Source organism: Capra hircus, chromosome 15 (genome assembly GCF_001704415.2).
Source record: "Capra hircus breed San Clemente chromosome 15, ASM170441v1, whole genome shotgun sequence".
Taxonomy (NCBI): Eukaryota; Metazoa; Chordata; class Mammalia; order Artiodactyla; family Bovidae; genus Capra; species Capra hircus.
This window is the reverse complement of record NC_030822.1, coordinates 30,853,011-30,875,270: the sequence shown is the minus strand read 5'-3', so window position 1 is coordinate 30,875,270 and position 22,260 is coordinate 30,853,011. Positions and strand designations below refer to the sequence as shown.

At 55.4% G+C, this 22,260-nt stretch overlaps 1 protein-coding gene across 1 annotated transcript in view; it reads right to left on the bottom strand.

The window, feature by feature from the left end:
• PDE2A (phosphodiesterase 2A) overlaps nucleotides 1-22,260 on the bottom strand; it is a 509,398-nt gene that overhangs the window by 422,976 nt on the left and 64,162 nt on the right. The window contains exons 4-13 of the mRNA XM_018059398.1: nucleotides 21,766-21,854; nucleotides 12,783-12,892; nucleotides 11,964-12,019; nucleotides 6,645-6,704; nucleotides 5,733-5,886; nucleotides 5,451-5,503; nucleotides 5,181-5,255; nucleotides 5,037-5,078; nucleotides 4,436-4,504; nucleotides 4,037-4,167 (exon numbers count right to left, since the gene is read on the bottom strand). Coding sequence (XP_017914887.1) covers nucleotides 4,037-4,167; nucleotides 4,436-4,504; nucleotides 5,037-5,078; nucleotides 5,181-5,255; nucleotides 5,451-5,503; nucleotides 5,733-5,886; nucleotides 6,645-6,704; nucleotides 11,964-12,019; nucleotides 12,783-12,892; nucleotides 21,766-21,854 — 839 coding nt within the window. The remainder of the gene's footprint in view (nucleotides 1-4,036; nucleotides 4,168-4,435; nucleotides 4,505-5,036; nucleotides 5,079-5,180; nucleotides 5,256-5,450; nucleotides 5,504-5,732; nucleotides 5,887-6,644; nucleotides 6,705-11,963; nucleotides 12,020-12,782; nucleotides 12,893-21,765; nucleotides 21,855-22,260) is intronic.

Here is a 22,260-nt window from a genome sequence, read left to right as displayed (position 1 = left end):
TCCCTCTCTGGTAAATCTGAGTCAGAGGAGGATACTTTGAGAAGTCTCTGGCTTTGAGAGCATAGTCTGAGGAGGAAAATTGGGGCAGAGAGGATTAGACCAGTCTGAGGTGGAAGCTGGCCAAGCGCTGGTGTGAGGCCCCAGCGGAGGAGGGTGGTGAGCTGGTGGTTCTGGGTGGGCTCTGGAGGGACGGAGAGCGGAGCGGGCGGAGCAGTCTGTGGTTGCCTCTGCGGTGACCCGCACCCGCCCGGCAGGTCACAGCCAGGACGAGCGCGTGACCCAGCACTGCTTCCACTCCCAGCACGTGTCACACACCTGGCCTTCAGAGGAGCGAGCTCAAGTGTGATGCCAGGTGGTGGTGACTGCTTCGGGGCCTCCCCATTCTTCAGCCCGGAGAGTCATCGCAAGGGAAAGCCATGGGTTTTGGGGCATGGTGGGGATACCTGGCCTGGAAGTTTTGAAGAGGAGACTGAGTCCTCAGGACGGCCCTTGGCTGCAGGCCAGTTGCGCGCCTTGTGTTGGATGGGCACCAAAACGTCTGGATGCTAGGGTCCAGGGACGCACCTGTGACATCAGGTTCTGCTCACCCTCTTAGGCTAGAACTCACTTCCCTGAGCCAAATGATGCGTTGACTCTCTCAGTCCGCTGTCCCGTGGCCTAGGGAAGAAGATGGAGGCCTCGGCTGAGGGAGGCAGGGCTGAGAGGGTGACCCTGACCTGAAGTCTGGTGATCTCCTTCTCCTAAGGCTCTCTCCAAAGGTGGCGAGACTCCTAACCTGGGTGGTGCACTGCCTCCGTCGCTCCTGGCCTGTGGGGTGGAGTTCGGGTTGTTTTCGGAGGAAGGGGACGCAGGCTAAGAGGAAAACTTGTCAGCACTTCCTGCCCTGATCATTTGGGCTCTCTACAGGAGACCACTTCCAAGGGAGCGGTGCCGCGCTGCGATCTCCGTGCTGTTCGGTTTCCTCAGGCAGTAGGCTCGCGGGGTGGTGGGTGGATGTTAGGGCAAGGGTTACGGGCGGAGAGTGGCACGTTCCAGCTCCTCCACCATCTCCTTTCCGGGTCCGCGGGGTCCCCCTGGACTCTAGCCATCCCAGGCGGTTTTGTTGTATGGCCCGCAATCCCGAACCACTGAGGGCGGTCGCATACTGGGCCTGCAGCCAGGAGTGCCGTCCTGAGGAGCTCCATTCTCCTCTTTCAGAGGACTTTCCCAGGGCCTAGGTAGTCTCCCCACCACTGGCCAAAAAAACATGGCTTTTCCCTTGCGGGATGACTCTCGGGGCTGAGCTGGGGGAGGTGGCCCCCGAGAGCAGTCAGGGCAGCCCACGCACCTGGCACTCACACTTGAGGTTCTGCTCCTCTGGAAGGCCAGGTGGCTGTGAGCACCGTGGCTGGTGTAGTGGAAGCAGTGCTGGGTCACGCGCTCGTCCTGGTCTGTGAACCTGCGGGCGGGTGGCGGGTCACCGCAGAGGGCAGACCACAGACTGCTTCCCCCGCTCCGCCTCCTCTCCGCCCCCAGGGAAGCCCACCAGAAAACCCCACCAGCTCACCTCACCCTCCTCTGCTGGGGCCGCTCACCACCCAGCGGCTTGGGCCAGCTTCCACCTCAGACTGGGGGCTCTAATCCTCCTCTGCCCAAAATGTGTTTCCTCCTCAGACTATTGCTTCTCAAAGCCAGAGACCTTTCAAAGTCTTCCTCCTCTGACTTCAGATTTACCCAGACTGAGGCTGGAGTCTTTCCCCTCAGATTGGAACCCACCCGCCCGCGGCTTATGTATTCTCTGCGCCCCTCGCCTCCAACCTCAGGGAGGGCGGGGCACTGCCCTGTCTCATCCAGCACCCAACTGTCCTACCCTTCCCTGGAACCTGCAGGCCCCGATTTGGTGCCCACAAGTCCTGAGGTGGTTGTGGGGCAGGGCAGGCCATATCATATTCACGGAGCTGGCGGGCATCTGACAGATTGGCCTGAAATCCTGAGGAAGTAATTCAATCCGCCACCCATGGATTTGTCACCAGGGAGGCTTTGTGCCTTGGGCTGGGGCGGACCTGGGCTGTGGACTGTGGGTAGCCTCTCTGGATGGGGATCTGGGGAGGTGGAGTATTCCTCAGAGACTCTGACCATTTCTCAGCCCCCAGATCCCTGCCAAGAGCCTCCCCATTTGGGGGCTACCTGCAGCGCTCCCTTCTGGGCTGGTATCCCCCACTAATGCTGCCATCCAGTGATTCGGGTCTAGACCCAATCCCCAACCGCGCTGTGTCTGTCTCCCCACTTGCCTTCCACTGCATGAGGGCCCCTTCACTTGGTCCCGCCCACCTCTCTCCCCTATTCTATGGGCGTCAGGCCTCAGCCAGAGTAAGATGCTCATCATTCTGAGAAAATCTCAGGCTCTTTCACACCTTTATGTTTTGCTCACACTGTTTGCTCTGCCTAGAATACCTTCCCCACCGTCCCGCTCTGTGACCTGAAATAAACATCGAGTCTTGAAGCCAGTCTTGAACTCTGACTGTATCACCCCCTGTCCAGTGCAGAGCCTGGTACAGGCGAGATGTCTGCAAAGTGTTCGCTAAAGTCTTAAATGTACCTCTTCCCCTGCCACCAGCCTCATCGCACTCAGATGAAGGGACATTCTCAGGATTCCGGGGCTGCTTCTCTACAGAGCCTGCTCTGAGCTGAGGCACCACCTTGGCTCATGCAATTATTCAGCACTTACTTCCTGAAAGATGTGGAACCTAGAGATGACCTTGTCTCTGCCCTGAGCCTAAAGGCTGTCACCCAGTCCCCATCTCATTTCCCTTCTGATATTTCCTCTCCTCCAGGTCTAAGACCATCTCAGAACCAGGCCGGCAGCCAGAGGACACAACCCTTGCTGGACTTCCCACTCTGCACTCTCCCTCACCAAAGGCCTACTCAAGGCCATCCAGCCAGCACAGGGTCAGACACACTAGGCATTCAATGTGTGCTTACTGAATGGCACAAATACTCCCACACCAGGATGCTCACCAGTTCCCCATGACACAGATCCCCATCCTCCCCGCCTCAATTAGTCCTGCCTTGTTCCTGTCTTCATTTCCCCAGGCCTCCATGCTGGCAGGTCCTGCTACTCAGACTTGACTCCCAGATCTCTGCTCCACCCCTGCAGACACTGTCCTTGGGCTTCTGACCTCTCTAGTCCCAACATCTCCAGTCTCCACTTCCTGCAGGAGCTCTGATGCCTCAAACCCAGCTTGCCAATTTGGGCCCCAGGGGCCAAGCATCTTGTCAGCATCTCTCTGCATCCTGGAATCAGAATGCAACCCCTCACCTGCCCACTACTCCCGACTACTGGGCATGCTGGACCACCTGTGGCAGCATTCACATCCTAAATATGCCCCCAGGACAGATGTGGCTGATCACAGCACTGTTTCTCAGTAAACTAATACAATGCTTCAGCAGCAATTAATGAGTTGGTGTAGGACATGAAATCTGTGATACTACTTCTATACCACAAATCTGACCTCAGTTCTTGAGACATACTTCCTGACTAAGCCTGTGTACCTGACTCTTGTCCTGTCCACCCTTCTGTTTTACATGATTCTTACAGCTGCCCTATCAATGCCTCTGAAGAGCCTCAGCTTAGTCCCACGCCCATGCCTATTCCCTTGAGCCACTGTGCACAACGTCAGTGATGCTCTGTGGGTCCCAGAGAGTTCAACCGTCCTAGAGCACATCGCTCCTCCATCAGTTACCAGCAGAAATGCTAATACAGGGATGGCAAGTCGGGGAAGGCCAATACCAAAACATGGATAATCCAAACTGTAGGAAGTGGAAACGAGAAGGGGAACTTGTTTGGACCTCAGCATGATTTTACAAAGCCCAATGGAGCAGCAATAAGGGTCTATTGCTCCCATAATCTCCATCTCTTGCACAGACAAACCATTCAGCCCACCACTGCTAGAATAGTACCCCCTGTCCAGTACCCTTCCTACACTGTTACCCGATTCAAGCCCTGCTCAGCCTCTCAGCTCCATCTCCTGACCCATATCCCTCCACCCAGACTCACAAGTCTCCTCCGAGCTTGTTGAAGGCGCAGGCCAAGGCCACGACCTGGTCAGTGGCCCGGCTGATGACAGGGACACAGAGCATGGCCTGCACCTCACAGCCCAGCATGCTTTGCAGCTGCTGCACATCCTCCTGCAAAGGAGAAGCAAGAGGGGAGGCAAGTCAGGCAGGGAAGGAAGAACATGCTTCCCTCCCCCCGCCCTCCACCACACACTGCAACAGGAGGGTCTGAAGGGCTCAGCAGGGTGGGAAGTGCTATGACACAGGGTGGGCTAGGAGAAAGTTCCCGGGTCTTGTCTCCCCTATTCCTAGGTTGCCCAGGCCCAGAGAACCTGGCCCTGGGACTGGGCAGAGGGCTCTCCCCTGTATCCTCCCCTGGTCCAGCCAGGCCATGGCTTACAGAGGTGAGATCTTTCAGCTGGATAGACTTCTTGTCTTCCACCACTTGGCCCAGGCGTCCTGTGGTCAACTGAGGGAGTGAGGAGAGCCAGTCAGGGCCCAACTCTTTCCAAGATCAGGCCATGTGAGACCTCTCCCCTCATCAAGTCTGAAAGTTTCAACTACCTCTTCAGTCAGTCCAAATCGAGGATGGAGTCAACATTGAGGAATGGGGGTGGGGTTGGGGGAGTAGGCTCTTGACCAGAATCCCCTATGAAGGACTTAAGAGTCTTCCCTAACTAGGAGAGAAAAAAGCAGAATCCAAGGATTCTCACTGATCCTAATGGATTCTAAGAGAGCCAAGCCCAGAGATACTCCAACAGAAGTGACCTGGCCCCAGGTAAAACTTTCTGTAGATTGTGAGTGATTTCTCCTAAGGGATCTGATCATGAGAGGTTATGATCTGTCATAACGTTTCTAAGTAGATCTGAAGGTCCAGATAATTCCATCAGATTCCAAGAGATTCTAGTAGATTCCAGTCTCACTGGGCAGATCCCAGGAATGCCTGGTCCGCTTTAACTGCTTCTTCAGACCCCAACAAAGGGGACAGACGCAGAACTCACCGGAAAGCTGATCTCTTCCTCCAGTACTTTATCTCCAATGACCTGATGGGCAGAACGACGTGGACTGGTTAAAGGACAGACAAGGTTTTTCCTCTCAGAGACCCAGGTCCCTCGCCCTGCCCCACAGTGGCTCTGGGCCCTCACCTTGCAGGAGAGCTGGAGATTGTCCTCGGATACCAGTAGGAGGCAGCAGCGGGATGCCTGGGTCTCCTGTTGCAGCTGAGAGGGAGGGACACAGCGAGGGGCTGACCTCGCATCTGGGAGATCCCCACTCCCCACCCTCTGCCTTTCTGAGGCTCCGCAGGTAGGTGGAGAAGAGAGGAGGGTCAGGACATCTGAATCTGTACTGAGATGGAGGGCTCAAGAGGACATCCGTCCCGGGAGGAACACAGTGGGAGGGGCACAGGGACTCACATATTGGAGGACTTTGAGCTGCAGGGAAGAGGCGTCCAGGTCGTAGAGCTCCCCTGCGATGGCGGGGCAGGAGTCAGACAGAGGGCCCACAGATTTCCTCCAAGGGCGTGAGCCCTCCAATTCCAACCCCCACCCAGTTCAGGACCTCCTCTTCAGCCGCGGCCCCAGCCAGCCCCACGCCGCGCCCCAGCGTAGGCCCCGCCCACCCACGGCCCTTCCCACCCGTGGCTCCGCCTTCATAGGTTCGCGCCCCGCCCCTCCCCGCCGCGGCCAGGTCCTCACCGCAAAGCTGCAGGATCTTTCGGTCTTGGTCTGTGTACGCGACCCCGCCCTTCTGGTCTCCCACCGCCTCCTCCGGAGGATTCTGGGTCGCTTCCGGGGCCGTGCTGCACTCGCGCTGCTGCAAGGCCTGCACCCTCTTCAGGGCCACTAGCGTCTGGGGCGGGCGGAGCGGTCAGCAAGCCACACGCCCCACCTTTATCGCCCTCGCCACCGTGGGACCTCTAGCCTTGGTTTGAGCCGTTTCCTCTGCCTGCGGTGCCATCGCCCCCCACCCCCACACTCCCGTGGGCTCCCTCTTTCCGCGGAGAGTCCCTCGGTCCATGATCAGATAAATACTGGGTTTGTCTCCAATCCTAGCCCCTAGACTCTTCCAAGGCAAGAACAGGGTCAGATTGCTCTGTCTCTAGAAGCCATGGGGAGTCGTTGTCGTTGAGTTCTTGTTAAAGTCACAAAATCATAATCTCAAGGAAGAGCCTGAGTATCATTATGTAGTTGAGTCGCTCAGTCATGTCCGACTCTTCGAGACCGCATGGACCACAGCATGCCAGGCCTCCCTGTCCATCACCAACTCCCAGAGTTTACTCAAACTCATGTCCATTGAGTCGGTGATGCCATCCAACCTCTTATCCTCTGTCATCCCCTTCTCCTCCTGCCTTCAATTGTTCCCAGCATCAGGGTCTTGACTTGCCTTATATCACTAGTACCCTAAGTAGGTCAGTACTATCCTTATCCTGATTCTCAGAAGTAAAACTGAGGCTCAGGGAGCTTAAGTGACTTGCTCAAGGTCACACAGCCCAAAAGTGCAGCCCTAGAACCCAGCTCTGTCCATCTCCCTGGCCAGATATCTTCCCATCAATTGTGATGAGGGTCTTCAGCAGCCCCCATCCTACACCAGCCCTACCCCCCACTTACATGCTTCTCCACGGCTTGCAGGCTCCACTCCTCATTGTCACTCAGCTGACCACAGTGCACCTGGAGGAGAGGGAGAGGGGAACCAGCTGTGACCTTCCCTAGCCTCTTGTCTCTACCAGAGTGCCCTCCCTATGCTTGGCACACGCCTGCCCCCACCAACACATACACACTCCAGTCTGTGGCCTCAATGATAAGTCCATCCTCTGACCAAGCAGATGGCTGGGAAATCCCCTCCTCCAGAAAGCTTTCAAGGGCTAATCCAAAGAAGTGGAACTTTTCTGATCTCTGACTTTTCAGCCACTGTCCTATCTATAGCACAAGCCAGGTGTATAGTGAGGGACAGGGGGTGACCTTGGACCCCCTCTCCATCTCTCAGTCTATGGAGCTTTTCAGGCCCTGATGATAGCATCAGTATTATTAACTTCAGCCTCCCAGCTCCATCCTTTCTGAGTTGGGATTTGAGCCTACCCTAAGTCTGGGATAGGGGAAGAAGTCCACCATTTACAATACATCTGTTGTGCCTAAAGAACCCGGGAGAAAGGATGGATAAATTAAGAAATGAGTGAATGGAGTGACAAGGTACTTTGCCTTGCATGTGATTCTCACCAGCCTGTAAGTCAAGCTTCCATCTTTCAGACGAAAGGCCCAGAAAGGTTGAGTGACTTGCACCAGGTCACAGAGCAGAAAGTGGCAGAGTTGGGACAGCACTGCCATTCCCTCCCCTTCTCTGCCCACATCTTCCCCTCTCCAGATCCATCTTCATTACCCCACCCCTTGTCCTGTCCCTCTCCAACTTCTCTGTGTCAGCCACCTGGAGTCCCCTCCACCCATCTTTCATGCTCTGTGAAGTCTCTTCTCCCACCTCCGCTTGGGTGCTTGGTGAAGAAGATGGTGGGGGCGGTGGTTTGTACTGCAGGCCCTGACAGCAAAGCTCCCCACCTGCGTCACCAGCTTCCGGGCACCTACTCAGAGCTGCTCACCACCTGCGGGACTTCCCACAGTGCTTGCACTGGGGTCCCCTCCTTCATCCTCCCCACCCTCCACTCAGCAGCCCCTGCCTGCCTGCCTCTGTTCTAGGTCCCCTGCCAGGAGCAGATGGAGAGGAGGAGACCAGCAGGTTCTCAGGAAGCTCACAGCCTGGCTTGGGGGTCTGGAGGAGAGCGATATGATGGAGGGGGGTGTAGAACTTCATACCTGGGGAAGAAGAGGGCAGACTGAGTGGGTGGGAACTTAAAGGCTGTGGGAGCTCAGAGTGGGAGAGCACCTGGGGAGCTTCCGAAACTGTCACTGAAGTCTGGGAAGACAAGCAGAGCCCGGAAAGGATGCTGTAGGCAGGAGGCTGTCCTGACAGTGCTGGGTAGTAGGTGGTACGGGGAGCTGAGGACCCAGGCAGGGGTGCCGTCCGTGGTAAAGGGGGAGAGCAAGGCTAAGGAACTGGACTTTAGCTTGGTTGTACTGGGGATTCAGGGCAGCCTTTAGCATCTGCAGACCACGGTCTACAAGGTAGGGAGAACTGGACGGAGCAAGACTGGAGGCAGGAAGACCCAGAAGGGGCCTGGGCCACCAAGGATCGTGTGGAAGGTTAGGCTCCGGATGAGGCTCCACCTATGATTCCCATAAGACAGGTTGTTGAAAGGGGCTGGGAGCATGGTTCATTTGCATACGGTTTACAGAAACATGTTGGCATTTTACTATTAGTAGATGGAGGAGGACATCCTTCTTGTTCCTGCCACCTGGACTCATGTCTCAGACAAAGGGAAGGTTGGGACCCCTCTAGGGCTGTGGGGTTGGCAAAACAGCCTGGTCCCAGGACAGAGCTGGGAGGGTGAATGAGCCTCAGAGTGCTGGAGGGAAGGAAGGAATCATGGAATCCTCTCCACCTGCTGGGCTTGCCCCTCCCTGCATCCCAGCAAGCACGTGCACAAACACAGGGCACACTTTCATGGAGACCCTCAGTGCCCTCCAACACACACACACACACACACACACACACTCACTGTCCCATAGAGAGATCAGGCATGTGCATACTTGCACACACACACAGTGCAGTCAAAGACATCCACACACTCACAGTGACTACCATCCACACATGCACATTCATATCTGTACACAGGATACTTGAGTTCACATACTGGAGAGCCATGCACACGCTTCTGCCCATACCTGCCCCCTCACGTTAAGCAAACATAATCAGCAGCACGTACACACACACACACACACACACACACACACACACTTGGCTCCTTGCCCACCAACAGAACGCACGTACCTACTCTTGATAACTAGGGGGCGGATCTACGACCCAGTGGGAGCTCTCAGGAGTGGGGACCAGGGCGGCAGAGAAGGTTGAAAGCCCAGCAAAGGCCCACCCCTTCAGCAAGTTCAACAGAACTACAGGACACCCCTTCCCCCAAGTAAGGAACTGGTACAGCTGGCACAGCTCAGGGAAAGAGTGGGCACAAATCATACATCAAATGCCAGAGACCAAAGGCTCCCCGCTCCTCAATGGGACTTATTATCCCAGAATCGAAGAACAGAGCCAAAGACCCTGCAAAGAATCTGCAATCAAGTCACCCGAGCTGCGAGCTGCAGGAGCCCAGAGCTCTGCGCAGGATGGCATGTCCCTCAGAGAGCCCTCTGCTGACCCCCTCTCTATCAGGCCCCAGTATTCCTTGCAGGGCTCCCAGGTTTCCTTGCTGTCATTTGCCATCATTTGCAGTTCTCTCTCTGTTTTGCTCACTTGTTTAATGTCCAGTGCCCTCACCCCTCCAGACTGTATGGTCTGTGAAGGCAGGGCCCATCTGGTCTGTCTCGGTCACTGCTGCTATGTTCGTATAGCACAGTGCCTGGCGGTGCTCAAGAAATATGCCTTCAACTGATGGATGGAAGAGTGGATGGATGGAGGGATGATGAATACAAGAGCAGAGACCCAGAGAGGGGACTGGGGCTTGTTAAGGGAGGAGCTGGGGAGTCAGCCCTCCCAAGTGATCTGCCCTGGGTACTCCCTTTACCCTCTAGAACCTTAGTCCTTGGGATCTGGCAACAGCAGGGAGGTCTGGGGATGTCTGTGCTGCCTCTCAGAGGATGTGAGACCCTGTGACCCCAGGAGCATAGGACAGGGAGGGGCATGGGGCAGCCGGACAGGATCAGCCAGACAGGATGTGTCAGACCTGTATGCTCTGGGGAGGGGGTGTCCCGAAGAAGAACATTTCCCCTTGAGTAGGAAGGGCCAGGCTTCAAGGAGAGGAAGATTGCAAATAATCCAAAAACTTTTCAAGAGCTCCTCACTGCCCAGGGTGTTTGAGGAGGTGAGTGGACAGTAGTCAGGAACTCCTGGCAGCCACAGGTAGCATCTTGCTCACCAGCACGCACCCCACTCCTCAGCCTTGCTGTATCACACTCTTCCCCTCCACACTCTGCCACCCTGACTCTGGCTCATGCTGGTCCTAGAATATCCTATCCCTTCTTCTCTGCCTGTTCCCCTCTCCCTACGTCCCAAAGTCCCACTCAAATACTGTCTCCAATGTGAGGCACCCCTTGGCGGTCCAGCATTATTTCATTTGGCCAGTGGTGGTCTGAGGGTGGCCCTGCCTTCCCCGGGACTGAGCCTCCAGAAGGCAGGAATGAGTCTGCCTCCTCTCTCTGCCTCAGCACCTGTCCTGGGGCAGGCAGGGCCCAGAGCAGAATTTTGCTTGGGTGCCATAAATTTAAGTGATCTGACCAATCCCCGTTGCCAACACACAGAGCCTTTCCTACCCCCAGGAGACAGCTGAAGCCTGAACTCCTGGTCAGACATGAGCCATGGTGAATAGCGGTCACAGCAATCATCCTTCTTCCTGTCCACAACACAACAACCTTCCAAGCATCTTGCCATTGTAGGAGCTGCTTCCTTACTGGCCCAGCTGTCACAGCCCCCGACACAGAAGTCCTTCTAGGAACTTGGCACCCCAGACCCCTTTCCCTCAACAAAGGTGGGCGACCAAGCCATCGCCTCCCATGCCCCACCTCTGCGCAGTGTGCCTAACCCAGGTCCTCCTCCAAGCTACCAGCTCTGGGACAGATGGGGACGAGAGGAGGGAGGCAAGCGGCGCTGAGAGCTGGGTGCCAACGGCAGATCCGCTCCCTGCGGGAACAGGAGCTGGGGGTGGCGGAGCAGCTTGCGGGAGAAACCAAGGGGGCCGCCTCCCCCTCCACCAGGCAGATGGGGCTCCGAGGAGACCAAGCCAAGTGTCCCTTCCTTCCTCTCCTCTCCCCGTGGCCGCCCCCCGCGCCCACCGCGCTCCCCCGCCAGCAGCTCGGGAAAGGTCAGGCGCCTCGGAAACCTTTAATTTCGTTTTAATGAGCTCAGGAGGAGTCCCCGGGCGGGCGCTCCGAGACCGGCTCATTTATCTGTCCGCGCCCTTTACCGAGGCGGTGGTCCCCTCCGCGGAAGTCGATCCCTAATAACGGCGATTTGAGGGCGCTAACCCTTCGGTTCTTAGGACTGGACACAGATTTTGAGGGTGCACTTCCCCACGGACTCTCAAAACCTGTGTCCAGTCCTAAGAGATTGGAGAAACACAGAGCCCGGACCCCGCAAAGCTCACCCAACTCCACAGAGGGAGCCGAAAGCGGGAAGCTCCGCGAGGGGGCAGCAGAGAGCAGGAGGGGCCCTGGCTCTGGGTGCCGGCCCAACTCCCTCCACCCAGCAGCGTCCCTCCTTCCAGCTGAGGCCCCCTCCCCTCCAGTCATCCGCCCCAGGAAGCCCGCCCTGTTGCTTGGCATCTGTCCCAGCCTCGGATGTGGGTCTGGATGGGGCTGGATGCCTTCCCAGGCAGCCCTGCTCCGGGGGCCTCCTCTCCTCAAGCCTCCCAGCTCCAGTCGCCCCCATCTCTGACTGGCTTTCCCACATTTCTTGGCCCGGTCGGTGGTATCTGCACATCCCTCCTCAGTGTCACTTGGTCCTTTCCCACTTGGCTGCATGCATGGCCTCTTGGGACAGTGTCCCCAACCCGTCTTGACGGATGTCTTGGTCAGAGCTGTGTCAAGGCTCCATAAGGTAAGAGTCCAGATGGGGCTCGCACACCCCTCCACAAGTTGCTGATGGGCACGCAGCATGTTCATCCTGCCCATTCAAGGTGGGGCAGAGGGCTCCTCCCAGACTCCTCCCAGACCGCGTTTTCCCCATCTCCACCCCAACTTGCTGTTCAGCACACACACACACATACACACACACACACACACACACACACACACACGCGCCAGTGGGGCTCCGTCCAGTGCACCCTCCCTTGCTCCCTCCCCTATTCTCTTCCCCATCCCACCCACAACTGCTCTTACCAAGATGACAGCTGCCACAGCCCCGGCCTCCTTGTCCACCAGCGGTATGACCAGCACTGAGGGGGAGAGGGCAATGAGGTGGTCCCGTGGGGCCAGTGAGGCTCAGAGGTACTGAGCCAGGACCCAGGGAGGGAGACAAAGACACAGACAGGGAGAGGCTAGGACGGAGACACAGAGAGACCCAGAGACCCGGAGAGACAGAAAGATGGGTCCTGAGGCAGTGACAAAAATGACCGCAGCGACAACCCCTGCACAGAAGGAAGTCCCCGCTCTAGGCAACTTTCTCATGATCCTCCCAGCAACCCTGGGATGGAGGGAGGCAGGTTAAGGCTGAGCACCCCTATTTTACAGATTGGGAAACTGAGGTCCAGAAAGGGGAAGTGACTTGCCCAAGATCACACAGCAAGTCAGGTCTCCTGACTCCCAGTCTTGTGCACTTTCCACATCGAGACAGAGGACAGAGACCTAGAGAGACTGAGACACGAAGCAGAGAGACATGCGGACAGGGGGCATGGAGAGGAAAAGAAAGATAACAGAGAGTGACAGAGAGTGTGACAACTACCGCCCATCTAACCACCAGCACAAGCAACACCCCCTCAAGGTAGGTTCTGTTGTTCCCATTTTACAGACCAGGAAATTGAGGCTTAGAGAGGTTAGTAGCACAATAGGGAGAGAATTAGATGGCGGGTTTGCTAGAAACACAGAGCAAGAGAAAGAAGGAGACAGAGATGGAGACAGGGATAGAAGACAGATATGGTCTGGGGAGTAGGGGCCACAGTCCCTCCCTGCCCCTGCCCTTGCCCCGCTCCCAGCCCTTACCTTGGGTGTCAGGAGCCAGTGGAGCCACCAGCCTTGCCAAGGGCTTCCCAGGCAGGTCTGAGGGGCCCAGTCCATTGCAGCCCAGCCGCTTCCGGGAGATCACAGCCTCTCTGAAAAGAGGATATGATTCTACCTCTCAGTCTCTGGGCTTCCCAGGTGGTGCTAATGGTAAAGAATTTGCCTGCCAAGCAGGGAACACAAGAGATGAGGGTTCAATCCCTGGATCAGGAAGATCTCATGGAGAAGGCTCTGCAATCCACTCCAGTATTCTTGCCTGGAGAATCCCATGGACAGAGGAGCCTGGAGGGCTATGGTCCATAAGGTTGCAAAGCGTTGGACACTACTGAAGCAACTTAGCACACACGCTCAGTCTCTGGGTCAAAGAGGAACAGGCCCCAGCCTGGGGACACACAGTGGGCTGGACTCTGCACATCTGTGAGAATCTGGACAAGCTGAGCTGCTGCAAGGTGGATATGACGAAGGCAAAAATCAGAGTCTCAGGAGAAAAGGGAACCCTCCTGCACTGTTGGTAGGAATATAAATTGATACAGCCACTATGGAAGACAGTACGGAGATTCCTTAAAAAACTACAAATAAAACTACCATATGACCCAGCAATCCTACTCCTAGGCATATACCCTGAGGAAACTAAAAGACGTATGTACCCCAATGTTCATTGCAGTACTATTTACAACAGCTAGAACATGGAAGCAACCTAGATGTCCATCAAGAGATGAATGAACAAAAAAGTTGTGGTTCATATACACAATGGGACTATTACTCAGCCATAAAAAGGAACAGATTTGAGTCAGTTCTAATGAGGTGGATGAAAGTAGAGCCTATTATACAGAGTGAAGTAAGTCAGAGAGAGAAAGATAAATATCATATACTAACACATATATATGGAATCTAGAAAGATGGTAGTGAAGAAGTCATTTGCAGGGCAGCAATGGAGAAACAGACATAGAGGACAGACTTATGGACACGGGGAGAGGGGAGGAGAGGGTGAGATGTATGCAGAGAGTAACATGGAAACTTACATTACCATATGTTAAACAGATAGCCAATGGGAATTGTTGTATGTTTCAGGAAACTCAAACAGAGGCTCTGTATCAACCTAGAGGAGTGGGGTAGGGAAGGAGATGGGGAGGAGGTTCAAGAGGGAGGGGACATATGTATACCTATGGCTGATTCATATTGAGGTTTGGCAGAAAACAACAAAATTCTGTAAAGCAATTATCCTTCAATTAAAAAATAAATAAATTTTAAAAAAAATCAGAGTCTCAGACCCTGACTCTGCCCTCCCCACGCAGAGGGGACTCTGGCCTCTGGTGCCTCCTGCTGGTAGATATGGGAAAGGTCCCTTCAGGGTACAGCACAAATCTCACAGAGCAAGTAAAAGCCAGGGCTCAGAGCTAGGCTGTCTGGGTTAAAGCCTACCATAGCTACCACTTGATTTTGGGCAAGTGACCTAACCTCTCTGAGCTTTCCAGGGAGATCTGGGGTGGAGAGAGTAGAAATCGAAACATCAGAATCTTCAGAAAATCATCTGGAGCAACTTTTGGTGCTAAGCACAGGAGGGGGACTCCAGAAGTTTATTAGGCAAGGTTAAAGTGTCTGCCTCCAATGCGGGAGACCCGGGCTCGATCCTTGGGTTGGGAAGATCCCCTAGAGAAGGAAATGGTAACCCACTCCAGTATTCTTGCCTGGAGAATCCCATGGATGAAGATGCCTGGTAGGCTACAGTCCACGGGGTCGCAAAGAGTCAGACACGACTGAGCAACTTCACTTACTTTACTTACTTATGTGCATATTAAAAAGCAGAGACATTACTTTGCCAACAAAGGTTTGTCTAGTCAAAGCTATGGTTTTCCAGTAGTCATGTATGGATGTGAGAGTTGGACTATAAAGAAAGCTGAGCGCCGAAGAATTGATGCTTTTGAACTGTGGTGTTGGAGAAGACTCTTGAGAGTCCCTTGGACTGAAAGGAGATCCAACAAACCAATCCTAAAGGAAATCAGTCCTGAATATTCATTGGAAGGACTGATGCTAAAGCTGAAACTCCAATCATTTGGCCACCTGATGCAAAGAAATGACTCATTGGAAAAGACTCTGATGCTAGGAAAGATTGAAGATGGGAAGAGAAGGGGACGACAGAGGATGAGATGGTTGGATGAGATCACCGACTCAATGGACACAAGTTTGAGTAAACTCTGGGAGTTGGTGATGGACAGGGAGGCCTGGCATGCTGCACTCCATGGGGTTGCAAAGAGTTGGACACAACAGAGCAACTGAACTGAACTGAACTGATGTGCCCACGAAGTCCAGTCAACTTACATAGATGAATTCCCAATGATCCCATAGATTAAATACTATTATCTTTTCCATTTTTCAGGTGGAGAAACTAGTGTGCTGAGAGGTTAAGAAACTTGTCCAAAGTCCCACAGCTAGCAAGAGGTAGAGCCTGGATTGAACCCAGGCATTTGGCACCAGAGCCCATACTGCTAACCAGTACGCTTGAGTCTTCCTAAAGACCAGAGAGGACTGAGGCTCCAATGGGGACTCATGTGAATGTCCAGGAGGCATCGGTGTGATGGGGGCAGGGGTGAGAACTGAGACAGGGGAGCCTGTGGTGGGAAGAAGGAGCTTCTCTCTGCCTTCACCACACATCCCCGCCCCTAACCCAGCCTCTGGCTCTTCCTGCTTAATAAAGCTCCTGAGTTTTCACCAAATGTCACTCCCTGGTGATTAATAGTCCTGGGTTCTTCATCCCTCATGCTGCCTCCGCTTAATTGTGTTTGTAGGAACTGCCTGGCCTGGAGAGAAGAGGCGCATGCAGGGCTGGGACTCTGGTGTGTGCAAGTGGGGTCACTCATGGGAGCCCAGCAAAGGTCAGGGGAGGAAACGAGAGGGGCAGTCTGCGAGTCCCCAGACCAGGTCACAGCAGCTGGAGAAATTAAGGACCAAAGAGGCTGAATGCCTCAATCAGGGTTATGCAACATTCTGGATCCAACCCATTCGTTCCTGGTTCCTTGGTTCACATTCTACGATGACCACTGGTGTCTCCCACCTTCCAGCCCTCACACCTGGACCTTTAGGTTTCTGGAGGGCCGGATTCCAGTTTTGAGCTGTCCAATTGTGCCAGTCACCCCAGGAAGGAACAGGGATCTAGGGTGGCAGGAGGCAATGGCAGCCATGTTTCCGAGTGACTAAGGTGATAAAGGCTGCAGCTTCGTGGAGACAGGAACTGGCCTTGTTGACCCTCAGCCAGACCCCTTGGAGCGGACCCCACCCAATCACTTGGCCTCAGATAAGCTGGTTATCGGTCAGCCACCAGGTGGCGCTGGTCCCTGCACTGCTGGTCAGTAAGTGCTGCAGCTTCATCTCACTGACCCCTGACTCCTCTCTTCCCAACCCCCAGACTGTGGGCTGCCCTGGCTTCTCTCCTTCTCCCTCCCCACTCTGCCCTCAAGCAAGGATCCTGATGAAGGAACTGCCCCGAGCTTTTCTTCTCTTCTGCACACGACTCCCCTTCTGTGCTCATGGTCTCATGACTCTCCAGCCCCCAATCTCTTAAGCTCCAGGACTCAAAGTCCGGCTGAAGGCCTTCCCCGGGTGTCCCTGAAATAGTCAGACACTCCCCCAGTCCTGATCAGAACTTATTCTCTCCACCGCTTCGCTGGAAATAGCACAATCATCCACTGGGTCCCCTGCAGCTTATCCTCAAACTGTCCTGGGTGTCTCCCTCTTCTCACCTCCCCATCCAATGGGTGAGTCACTGCCCCTGCATCTCTACAGCTCTCCCCTGCTCTCCATTCCCAAGCCACTGCCCAGCTCAAATAGACACCTCTTGCCTAGACCTGCAGCAGCCTCTCTCCTCGCTTCCTGCCTCCTGTCGGGTCCCTTAAATCCAGCCCCCACCAGAGTCAGGGCAGCTGTCCTAACTGTGGGGACATTCTGCTTAAAGCCATCCCACAGAGTATTTGTTTATTCCACAGAGTCCCTCTGGCTCAGGTTTGGTACCAAGGACCGAGAGAAGAAGAGGAGTCATGGTGTCATCCAGCAAATGAAGTACAGACTCATGCCTGAGTGCAGAGATGGGAGCCCTGACGAAGGAAGGAAGAGCAGGCTCCTGCTGACCTGGGTGCAGGACAGAAGTGGGATCAGAGAAGGAGAAGGCTTCCTGGAGGAGGACATGCCTGAGTTGAGTCTTAGAGGACACACAGACATTATCAAGGCAGACAGGAAAGGAAGTGCGGGTGGAGGGAACTGCATGGCAAAGGCTCAGAGGAAAGAAAGAATGTGTGTCTGCTGGATGGTCCACCGGCCTGGCGGCTGCAGAGGGCAAAACCCTGAGGAACTAGGCTTGATCCTGAGCACAGTGGGAGCCCAGGGACTTGAACAGAACAAGGTGAAGGTCAGGTTCAATTTCAGGCCGATCATGCTGGCTGCTGAGTAAAACTCTCACTAGAAAGGGAGAATCTGAGAGACAGAAACTGGGTCTCACTGAGGGCCTGTAGTCTCAGAGGTCCCTGGAACAGCAAAAGGGAGGCTGGGCTGGGGCAGGTCAGCCTTGACTGGGTCCAGATCTTCCATCAGGCACTGGGCCTTCCAAGGATCTTCCACCCTCAGGAGTCCCCCCCACACCTCGGAACTTTGCTCTGTAACCCACCCTCTCCTGGCTGGCCACATCCCAGAGCCCTGGGCAGGGCTGTGCAAGGCCATGCTCACCTCAACCCACCCTGCTATGAGCCCTTTTCTGCTGCCTCACCCTTCCCAGAACTGCTGACCCCCTAGAGGTTTCAGAGATGTTGGAAGTGGGTAGGGGACTCCAAGGCTGTGTCTCCTCCACCCAGTCAGGGCTTGGGCTTCATCTACTGCTCACATCCCCCCTCTCGTCTGTCTGCCTGTGCGCCTGCTAAGTCACTCAGTCATGTCCGACTCTCTGAGACCCTATGGACTATAGCCAGCCAGCCTCCTCTGTCCATGGGATTCTCCAGGCAAGAATACTAGGGTGGGTTGCTGTGCCCTCCTCCAGGGGATATTTCTGACCCAGGGATCCAACCCGTGTCTACTGCAGCTTCTGCATTGCAGCAGGCGGATTCTTTACCGCTGAGCCACCGGGGAAGCCCCCCATCCCCCATGACGTCCCCTCAACTCAGCGCCCCCGCCCTGCCTCCTCTCCCCTCCTGACTGCCCCCTCCAACCAGGATGATGTTGGAGGGGAGGGAATGTCACAGCCCCGGGGCCAGCTGTCCAGATTGAAGGCTAATGACTCAGCCCTGGTGCCGGGGTGGTCATGGGCTGCCCCAGTGAAGATAAAGACAGATGGACACAGAGTCGGGAGAGGAACGGGCGTGGATTTTATGACGGTTCCGTCCCTTTAACAACTATTTGCTTAGCGGAGGGTAGAGGAAAAGGCTCTCTGTTGGTGGGGTCAATGGCCTGGAAAGAGCACCAGGCCCTCTTCCACTCCTCTGAGCCCCTTCTTAGGTCAGGCCCCCCTCCCCTGACGGAGCCCCCCACCTCATCTTCACTCTCATCTTTCATCTCTCTTGGAGACAAATTATGATTCAGGCCAAGACCCCAACCCTCCTTTCCATCTCCCTCTCCCTCCCACAGAAAGTGAGACTCCAGGGAGATGGGAACAGACTGTTCTCTGTGTCCCTTGAGATCAATCAGAGGGACAGATGGATTCTGCAGTGAGTGGGGACCCGGTCAACTCTGAGGAAGAAATTTCTCTCAAGGTTCGGCCCCTGGGCCCCCCCCCCCCGCACCCCCCCCGCAGACAGTGGCAGAGGGAGACAGCCAGCTGGGACTGGGGTGGGCGGTGTCTCCGCTTTAGTCAGAAAGGCTTTCACTGTACTCAGCAGGGAGTAATCAGAGGCTTTAAGATGGCAGGAGACACAATGAGAAGAGGACTGAAATAGGCTGATTGAGATTGAGGCGGGGCACGGAGGAGAGAGGAGAAGTCTTCCAGGAAGCCTCTCACCCAGGCAGCCCTCCAGGATTCTCCCTCCCCAGCCCTGAAGCGCACCCCCACTTGCAGCCTCAGGATTCCGAGCGGCAGCCCTCAGACGTCACCGTGCCCCAGCTTAGCAGCGCACAGAAGCATGGACTGAGGCCTGGGGAGACAGCAGGAGCCTGTGACGGCAGCCATGCTGTGGTGGCTCCCAGCCCAGGGTTCTTCTCATGGACAGACCCATCCCCTAGGGAGGCTGCCAAGGCCCAGACATCTTTTTTGGAAAACTGAATCCTCCTTAGTGCTGGGGATCTATGGAGTAGGCTTCCTAGTGGCCCTCAGGCTGGGCCCTGGCAGAGAAGGGCAATGGGCTGGTCAGGATGGAGAAGGTACATGGAAGGACTTCGCGGGGGGAGGAGACAGCACAGCAAGCGCAAGGAGGCAGGGAACCCAGGACTCACGAGGGGATGAAACGGCATCTGTGAGCCTGCGGAGGGGTGCGGGGCATCACGGGAAGGGCTGGGTAGCTGGTGGGGCCGCCTCACTCCCTCCTGACCCATCTCCACCCTGCCTCCCCACACCACCCCAGGCCCTTATCTGTCTTTATGATCCGCCTTCACTTCACACCTGCTGCTGTTTGCCAGCCCTGCCGGCCCTCCACGGTTTCCTGGAGGAGCACCCCCTCCACTGGGCATGCCCAGCACTCAGGCTCCACCTTGGGCTGGGGCTGGTGCCTGATCTCCCAATGGTGCACCAGAGGGCCCTTCAGAGAGCCACAGAGGGCACCTTTGGAAGGGCCCTGGAAGGGAAGTAATTTTCTCAAGGTCACCCAATGAGTAAATGCGTTGGGACGTGGGGGTGGGGGGCAATCAGCAATCATTAAACTCCTACTGTATGCTGGCCCTAGGCTAAGCCCTGGCATCTATGATCTCATTAAGCCCATAGGCAGGGCCCACTGTTATCTTCATTCTGTAGATGAGAAAACAGGTTTGGAAGGGGCCTGAGTGGGGCAGTGATGGGTCAGGGCTAGGATCCAGGCCTATCTGACTCCCATTCAAGTGCCCTTGCCTCTTCCACAAACCTCTGTCTCTCAGTCCAAGCCGAGGAGGTGGGCTCACCAGACACACAGTGAGTGGCTGAGTGGGCAGAGCACAGATTTCAAAAGAGAGGACAGGCCTGAACCTTCACCCCCATACTTGCTGGTGGGACACCCCACCAGCCTCAATGGCCTTGTCTCCTCGGCCTTCTGATGCTGCAGAGGATCTGAGCCCCTCAAAGATGCCTGGACTGCAGCCCCCCCGCCCCAGCCCCACTCCAGCTCACGCAGGCTCAGAAGGAGCAGTGCAGACCCTGAAAGATGCTCCCCTCTTGCCGTCTGAGTCTCTGATCCTGCATCCCTCTCTCAGGAGAGCCTTCCCAGGCTGCCTCGAGGAAACTTACTGGATCGGATAGGCTCATAGTAAATAAAGTTCTTGAGGATTAGGGGTAGGGCTCAGAGGAGAAGAGGGGACATTATAGCATTTTTTTCCTTAAGATTCTGAAGACCTCCCAGGCCTATCCTGCCATCTTACAGATGGGACACTAGAAGCCAGAGACGAGCATGGCTGCCTTAGTTCACACAGTCCTCGAGAGGAGAGGCTGTCAAACGATGCTAAAGGGGACAGTGTCACCTACCTGCCCACCTTGTGGGAAAATCAAATGGGAGAAAAGGAAGTGGGAAGCCTCAGACCTATTGGAGAGGCACCATCCTCTTCCATGGGGAAGTGCCAGAGGATAGAACTGCATCAAAGAAGCCACGGTTCCATGTGCCAGGGCTGGGGGCGTCTCAGGACCACCAGCACCCCCAGTATTAGGACCTCTGGCATCCCCCAAAAGCAGCTCTTTCCATGGCCTCTGTGACAGGTGTCTTGCCAACCTCAGCTACTACCTGAAAAAGCCACATCCCTGACTGCTTGACCTGTTGGAGTGGAGCGCTGCCTCCTGGTAACATCCCCCCACGGGTGTCCTCTCAGCCCTCCTAGCTCCCGACCCAGTGCTCCCTGGGCCCATGACGCCTCTGCACCACCCAGAAGGCAGTGCTCATATCCTCCTTGGCCTGGCCTCCTCTGGACCAGAGTTCCTGCCCATCCACACTTTCTCATCAGACAAGCTCCATTTCCCTTCTCTCTTCCCTGGACAGCCAGGAGCTAGGATACCATGTCCCAGACCTGGCTGTGCCTCACACCAAGTATGCGGCATTGGACACGTCTCACGACGTCTGCTCATGTGGAAAACAGGGAGGCTGAATTCAATAGGCTCAGAGGTGCCAAGGGACCAGAGGGCACTGAGCCCGTGTTCCTGAAGTCAGTGATTCCAGTGTTCTACCATAATGAAAACAAAAACAGACATTTAGCACTCATTATGGATACAGTTTTAAGGGCATTACATGTGTTAACCATTTAATCCTCCCAAGAATCCTCCCATAATAGTACTACGAGATGAGTACTATTATTATCGCCAGTTTACAAGCAAGAAAACCGGGGCACAGAGAGGCTGAGTCCCTTGCCCTGGATAGTAAACTGGAGCTGGGGTTTGAACCCAAGCAGCTGGGCTCCAGGACGCACAGTGGGACGTGGTCTGTGATCTCCCCGTCCTCAGAGTTGACACCACAAGGTCCTGCATTCTGTGACTCCAAGTTCTGTGATTCTGTGAAAACCTGCAGGCAGTTCTCGTAAACTGCTGGGGTTCTCGCTAACAAGCTGTAGCCCCGACCTTTTGAGACTCAGGCTAAGGAGGCTGCAGTGGTTTAGAATAGCTCTCCAGGAGGAAATCTAGCAGCTGGCACTGTCCCTGTGTCATCCACTCCCCTAACACAACACAACAGAAGACAATGCTTCTCCCCTCTATGCTGCAGTCGGTGAGCTGGCCAGGGGACCCCAGCTGGCAGGGAGGCTGAGGTCCAGGTCATATGGGGAGGGTGAGACCAGACCTTGTGGTCTCCCTTGATCATGTGAGAGGGCAACGGGGTCGAGAGCAGCTCACCGCACTTTCCCCTCCTGGGGCAGCTCGTGGGGGGGCTCCTCACACACCAACCGGGATTCTCTGTCCAGCAGGTAGGTGTAGACCGTCTCCTAGAACAGAAGGCACTCATGAGATCCAGAGGAAAGGCCCTCCCACCACCCACTTCCAGTCCGACACAGGTCTGGGTGCCAAGGTCGTGGGCATCTGTTTGTCCATCATTACTCCCCCGGTGATTCCAAGTGCAGCCAGGGTAGGAAAACTCCCTTGTGATCTCAGCACTTCACTCTCTCCTGGGGAGAGTCTGATGGGCTGAAGGAACAGACCACAACCTGCCAATACCCCACAACCCTGAGATATTTCCCTGCAGAGACTGCAGCCTCAACAAACAATAACTGAGCGTCCACTCGGGGCCATACTGCAGAAGAGGCTCTGAACAACCTGGAATCTTCCCTCCTACCTCAGATACATAGCCAAGAAATCACACACTGTGAGCCAAGCCAGGAGGACTTCTTGGAG